This window comes from Peromyscus eremicus, chromosome 5 (assembly GCF_949786415.1).
Source record: "Peromyscus eremicus chromosome 5, PerEre_H2_v1, whole genome shotgun sequence".
In the NCBI taxonomy this organism is placed as follows: Eukaryota; Metazoa; Chordata; class Mammalia; order Rodentia; family Cricetidae; genus Peromyscus; species Peromyscus eremicus.
The window spans coordinates 76,544,923-76,551,306 of record NC_081420.1 but is presented as its reverse complement, the minus strand read 5'-3'; the positions used below and the strand labels follow the sequence as shown (position 1 = coordinate 76,551,306).

The window sequence follows — 6,384 nt, the reverse complement described above, 5'->3', positions numbered from 1 at the left end:
AATGACTGTTCACCCCAGACAGAGCACCAGGGACAGACCAAGGCCAATGATTCAACCCACACTTCGCTTGGTCAACCAATGGCTGAACTGGGTTCACTCACAGGAGCGTGGGCAATTATGAGTGGCTACACCCTGAAGAAAATGTGCTTTCCTCCAGGAACAATTAATTGTTTATATGTCTTCAGAGAGAGATAGGGCCTCATGAGCCCCTTCCCATCCACAATGGGCCCAAAGTTGTGCTATTTTGTGTGGTTTATCATAGCTGCTGAATGGTTGGGGTTTGTGTGTGTGCGTATGTGTGTGTTTCTTTTTTTTGTTTTTGTTTCTTTGAGACAGGGTTTCTCTCTGTAGCCTTGGCAGTCATGGAACTTACTATGTAGACCAGGCTAGCCTTGAACTCAGAGATTTGCCTGCCTCTGCCTCCCAAGTGTTCAGCACACACCTTTAATCTCCACACTCAGGAGGCAGAGGCAGGCAGATCTCTGTGAGTTCGAGGCCAGCCTGATCTACAGAGCTGGACAGGCTCCAAAACTACGCAGAGAAACCCTGTCTCAAAAAGCCAAAAAAAAAAAAAGTTGTCTTTTAAAGTATATGGAAAAATAAATAAATAGGTAAGTAAAGTATGAGAGAGGCAGGAATGATGGTACACTCCCATAGTTCCAGCCCTTGGGAGGTACAGGCAGGAAGGTCAGGGATTCAAGGCCAGTCTCAGCTATAGAGAGAATTAATGTGAGAAATCCACGGAGTCTGCTTAAAGGGTGAAGGAATTTATTAGGGGGAAAACTCACTATGGCGCACGAGATTTCAGGGTCTTGGAAAGCTGAGATACAGTCCACCACTGTTCTGCTGCTGAGAGGGTCTGCACCATCCAGTCCACGAGTAAGAAAAGAGAGCAGACTACCTCAAGTCTTGAGAGTAGCCCTGAGCCATGCCCAGGGACAGGTGCTATAGGTAGGTGGGACAGTTACCTGCTGCATCTCTAGGGGCCGTGTTACAAGGTCATAGACAGAACAGTTACCCACTACCGAGAATTTAAGGCCAGCCTGGAGTAGACGAGAGCCTGTCTCAAAGAACAAAAAAATAAAACAAAACAAAATAAAGGACATGGGAAAAATGTGTATTATGTTTCCTTTTTAATGTTTTTATGTGCAGTATTGAAGAACCCAGAGCCTAGTACATGCTAGGCAAGCACTCTACAATAAGCTATATCCCCAGACCCCTTGCTAGGTTAAGATGGAAAGTTATGAAATTTCTCATACTTGAAAACTTAGGAAATTTCTCTTACTTGCAAGCTAGGCTAGCCTACCACAGTGTCATGAATGCTAACACACGACACAGGCTCAGGTTAGAAACAAAGGACTTCATGTGAACATGGCAGTGTTAACATTTCTACAGACCCTGTGGGCTTTGGAGTCTAACCAGGTGACGTACAGTGGAGCAGGTGACAGCTGTGTAGGCAGTAGGTCACATCACAGCAGAGGAACCTTGAGTTGAGAGGATGCTAATCTACAATGGGAAGTCACCTTTTCCCCCGGTGAGACAGCTCTTCTGTGTCTAACAGTGAAGAAGTCTGTCTTCTGCACCAGAGAGAAGCGTTAACGCTATCCTCTCAAGCTGTTCACTCTATAAACACCCTGAAATGACAGTCTAGGATGGAGTGCCACTGCCAAATTGATTCTGAGAAGTCTGTCCATTGCCGTCATAAACCTTACCGTCTGGTTCTTACACCTTTGGAGCCAGTTTGCAGGAGGAACGTGGAAGAGTTTGCTGCTTTAGGTTAGAAAAGCCCTTAAATATTATAAATAGCACTTAGTGGGTTATTTGGGTGTGGAGCTTATAGGACAAGAATCCTTGGAGAAATATATGGAAGCTGGATTCATGAGGTTTCAGAAGGGAACACAGACTTTATCAGGAAGTAGGCTAGATACTATTCATATGGTGTTCTGGCAAAAATCTGGCTGTATTCTGCCTGTGTCCTGAGAACTTGAGTGAGGCTGAATTTAAGAGTGATGGGCTGGGTCTGCAGGATGGCTCAGTGGGTAAGGATGCTTGACACCAATCCTGATGACCTGAGTTCAGTCTCAGGGACTCACATGGTGGAAGATCATCAACTCCTCAAGTTGTCCCCTGGTACCCACATACACCCTATGACCCTGATACCCACATCCACACCCCCACCTGCCCTCCACACATAAGTACATAAAATATAATAAGTTTTTAAGTGACAGACTGATATACTCAGCAGAAAAAGATTTCAAGGCAGGATTACATTCAGTCTGTGGCATGGTTATTGCTCATTATCCTTGTCTAGGTCTATAGTGAAAAAGAACAAGAAGGGCATGGATTAGTTGCTTTTCTGTTGTTGGAATAAAATACCATGACCAAAAGCAACTCATGGAAGAAAGAGTTCATTTCAGAGGAGCAGTTCATAAAGGTAGAGAGGGTGTGGCAGCAGGTGGCTGGAGCAGGAAGTTGAGAGGTCACATCAACCACTAACATGAAACAGAGAGCGAACTATTTTTTGTTTTTTGTTTTGTTTTTAATTATTACTCTTTTTTTCAAAAAGTATGTTTACTTAGAAAAGTAGATTCAACACCCCAAATGCAAAAAACAGGTTGGATTGAGCTTAGTTTTACTGATATCCTACTTCTAACCCTAAGGAAGAAGTAATGCACCATCCACTCACATACCCATATATCTGATCCAGGCTAAAGTGCTGGAAAAATAAGCTCAGAACAGTCCCAAGTCAATATGGGAAGCCATGGTAGAGAAACCTAAGATTTCTCAGAAATAGTTTTAAGTGGGAAGCCTCTAATCTACCTGGTTAGTGCTTTTCTGTAGGGTTCTCAGTATGAGTCCAAACCTCTTACAAAGCACCTTCAAACACAAGTTATGGCAGTAAGTCCAGAAGGCTCTATACAAGAACTATGTAAATGATAGTTAATGAAGACTGAGGACCGGCTCCCCTTGTGTCCCACAGTTGGAATAAGCAGTTGAAGTCTAGGTGGTTTTCCTCTTCTCAGCAGATGGTCGCTCAAATACATCACGTACCCCAGCTGCCTTTTGTTTAAAGAACTTTGTGTTCTGGGCACTCTCTCGGCCCCATGCAGAGTCAAAGGAAGTGGTATCTTGATCCACAAGGTGGGTGTACTTGGTACGACCAGACCATCCAAAATTCTTGACCTGCATGACTTTTGGAAGAATGGTTTTGTTGAAATGGTCCTCAAGAGTAGGTGCACTAAAATCTCTCTTGTAGACCTCTTCATCCTCATCCATGAAGAAGGCACCCCGGTGATAATACTTTTGTAAAAACTTGTATTTGCCCTTAACAGCTTTGTTGGTAATGACTTTGCCATTTGCCCGAAGTTCAGCCTGCCTTTCTTCCTCAGTCAGGTTTCGCATGCATTCAATTTCTGCTTTCTCCTTTTCAAGCACTTCTCGGTCTTCTCTGTCCCTCTTGATTCTTTTGAGCTCTCGGGCTTTCCATGCCTCGTACTCCTCCTCATTTTCGTCATCAGTATTGAGTGCGTCCAGTGCGGCGAGAGACGGCTTGTGCTCCTCCAGCTCTTTCTTGGTCTCTTCTTCTTCTTCTTCTTCTTCTTCTTCTACAATCTTCAGTGTGTACTTGCGCCACTTCCCAGCCGTGCGCTTTGCTTCCCGCTCCAGCTCCTTCGGTTTCAGTGCCTCAGCTTCTTGCTCTTGAACTGTCACCCGGTCCTTCTTTCGAATGAAGACAGGCTTAAGTCGAGGCTCCATCTCCTCTTCACTGTGCGTGTGCTCCTCAGACTCTGACTCCGACTCCTCCCCAGAGCGTCCTTCATCTTCCACTTCCATGACTTCCAGCTCTTCGATTTTCCTCCTCTGTGCTCGCTGACACATCATGCCACGGCGCTGCTCTATTTCCTCATCATCAATTTCTTCCTCCTCTTCTTCGCTGCTACCTTCCCGTTCCATGCGCCGAGCATCTCCTTCTACTTCTGAGTCACTTTCTCCTACCACTTCAGGTTCCACTAATTTCCGGTGTCGAGCCAATTTCTCTTCCACATCTTCACTAACGAGGTTCTGTAAACGCCGAAGTCGGGAGGTCACTGGAGGAATCCTCTTCCTGCTCCTCGGGTTCTGCTTCTTGTTCCTTAGCTTTCTTAATGAACTGAAATTCTTCATCTTCTTCATCTGAGGACTCCATAGGGGCGTAATCTGGTCTCTTTCCAGACACATAACGTTTGACCTTCACTTTTTCCATTGAAATCTCACCTTTCTCATTGCGCACCGGGACGGCCCCAGCCGTAGACTGAGTGGGCGGCTGCTTCATGAGTGCGCTTGGGACCCACATGGTGATGGCTGCGGTGAAGATCCCCAAAATCTGATTAAATCCCGGCAACGAAGTCCAAGGAACACAACACCGCTTTCCAACTCGCTCCGCCAGACACGGCTGCGCGACTGACAGAAATGGCTTCCAGCCTAATTACTACTCTTAAAGCCCACCTCCAGTGACGTACTTCCTCCAGCAAGGCTCCACTTCCAGAAGGTTCCACAACCATCCCAAACAGTGCACCCACCAGAGATCAAATATTCCGATACACAAGCTTATAGAAAACATTTCCCCTTCAAACCACTGCAGGCAGAAAAATATAAAATGTGGCAGTTTCCTAAGGAAAGGAGCCCAAGCAAGTATAAAGTTGCAGCCAGGACATATACCTCAAGAAGCTGCTCTGTGCTGGGACAATAGGAAAGGGGCTTAGGTAAGGCCCCACCCACCAAAGGCTCCAACTTAGAAAAATGGAAATCTACTTTAAAAGAGAGAATCTAGACAGGGAATGCTGAAGGAGTTCCCTGCTCCTGGAAAGCAACTGTCTAGGAACGTGTTTCCCTGGGGTCAGCCGCACACAGGCTGCTGCAACCATGGCCCGGGGGGACTACACCCTGTGGTTAGCAGAACTCGCCATCCACGTGTTATTGGTTTCAAGCATGAAAGCTGAGGGTGTCATGGAGTATTGCAGGACAGTTCCAGAGAGCTGCTGATGCCAGGCAGTCTGGCAGGGTTGCTGTCTTAGTCACTGTTCTATTACTGTGAAGAGACACCACAACCAAGGCAACTCTTATCAAAGAGAGTATTTAATGGGGGGAGGGGACTTGCTTACATTTTTAGAGGATTAGTCCATGGTCATTACGGCAGGAAGCAGATAGATAGGCAGGGTGCTAGAGCAGTAGCTGAGAACTTTACATCATCATCTGCAGCCTTGGCACAAACTTTTGAAACTTCAAAGCCGACCCCCAGTGACATATCTCCTCCAACAAGACCACACCTACCCCAATAAGGACACACCTCCTAATTCTTCTCAGACAGTTCCACCAACTGGTGAGTAAGCATTCAAATATGTGAGCCTATGGGGCCATTCTCTCAAACCAATTCAATTACAGTCTCTCTTAGTTGTGTTTCCTGTTTCTATGACAAAAATACTCTGACAAAAGTAGCTTAAGGGTCAAAGAGTTTCCTTTGGCTCCTTTTGAGGCTACAGTCCACTGTGGTGAGGAAATCGTGGTGGCTGTAGCTTGAGGCCGTCACATCGCACCCACAGTCAGCAGGCAGAGAGAGAATGCTTACACCTGGTTCACTTTCTCCTTCTAAAGTCCAAGAGCTTGGTCCAGGGAATGATGTTACCTACTGTGGGGGAGTTTTTCTCACCTCAACCTAATTAGGATAATCCCTCACAGTTATGCCCAGAGTCTTGTCTCCCAGGTAATTCTGTCAATAGGTCTCAAGTTGACAATTGAGTTACCATCACCAAGTCCCTGCGAGAAGGCCCTATGAAGCCATGTTTAAAGCTGTAAAGACGAAGCCTAAGTTTCAGTGAAGACCCCACAATGTTGGAGGTGCCAGAACCGTAGGGCATCTTCCAAGGAAAGCTGCTGGCATGGAGCTGAGGGAGCTCAAGAGATGTGTCTGTGATGCAGGCCAGAGAGCTGGAGAAGTGGGGATAAGCGAGGCCTTTGGAACCCAGGTGATTTCATCCCAGGCCCCAGATGTCAGATGTGGAGCTGGAGGTTCTGCCTTGCTTTGGTCTAATATTTCCTTGCTGGACTCCATTTCTCTCTTTAGGAATGGGACTATTTACTATGTACCATTGCATATTGGAATGTTTGCCTTGTGCCATTGTATATCTAAATTATTTAAAGTTTTTTTTAATTGTTTTGGTTGTCATTTATTTGTTTTATTTTATTTATTTATGTTCTAGGAGCTTACAGTTAAAGATTACCTCGAGTCTCAGAAGAGACTCTCTACTTTTTAAACAGTGTTGGAATTGTTAAAGACTACGGGGAGTTTTGAGGTTGGACTGAATACATTTAGAATTATGAGATGGTCAATAGCCTATGGGGACAAGG

General features: G+C 45.6%; 1 protein-coding gene across 1 annotated transcript; it reads right to left on the bottom strand.

The window, feature by feature from the left end:
- Window positions 1–2,552: 2,552 nt before the first annotated feature.
- Window positions 2,553–4,446, bottom strand: LOC131910568 (microfibrillar-associated protein 1-like). The gene is given in 2 exon segments (XM_059262469.1): window positions 2,553–4,083; window positions 4,085–4,446. Coding segments are annotated over 2 exon segments (1,332 nt in total). The 5' UTR covers window positions 4,334–4,446; the 3' UTR covers window positions 2,553–3,000.
- Window positions 4,447–6,384: the final 1,938 nt, after the last annotated feature.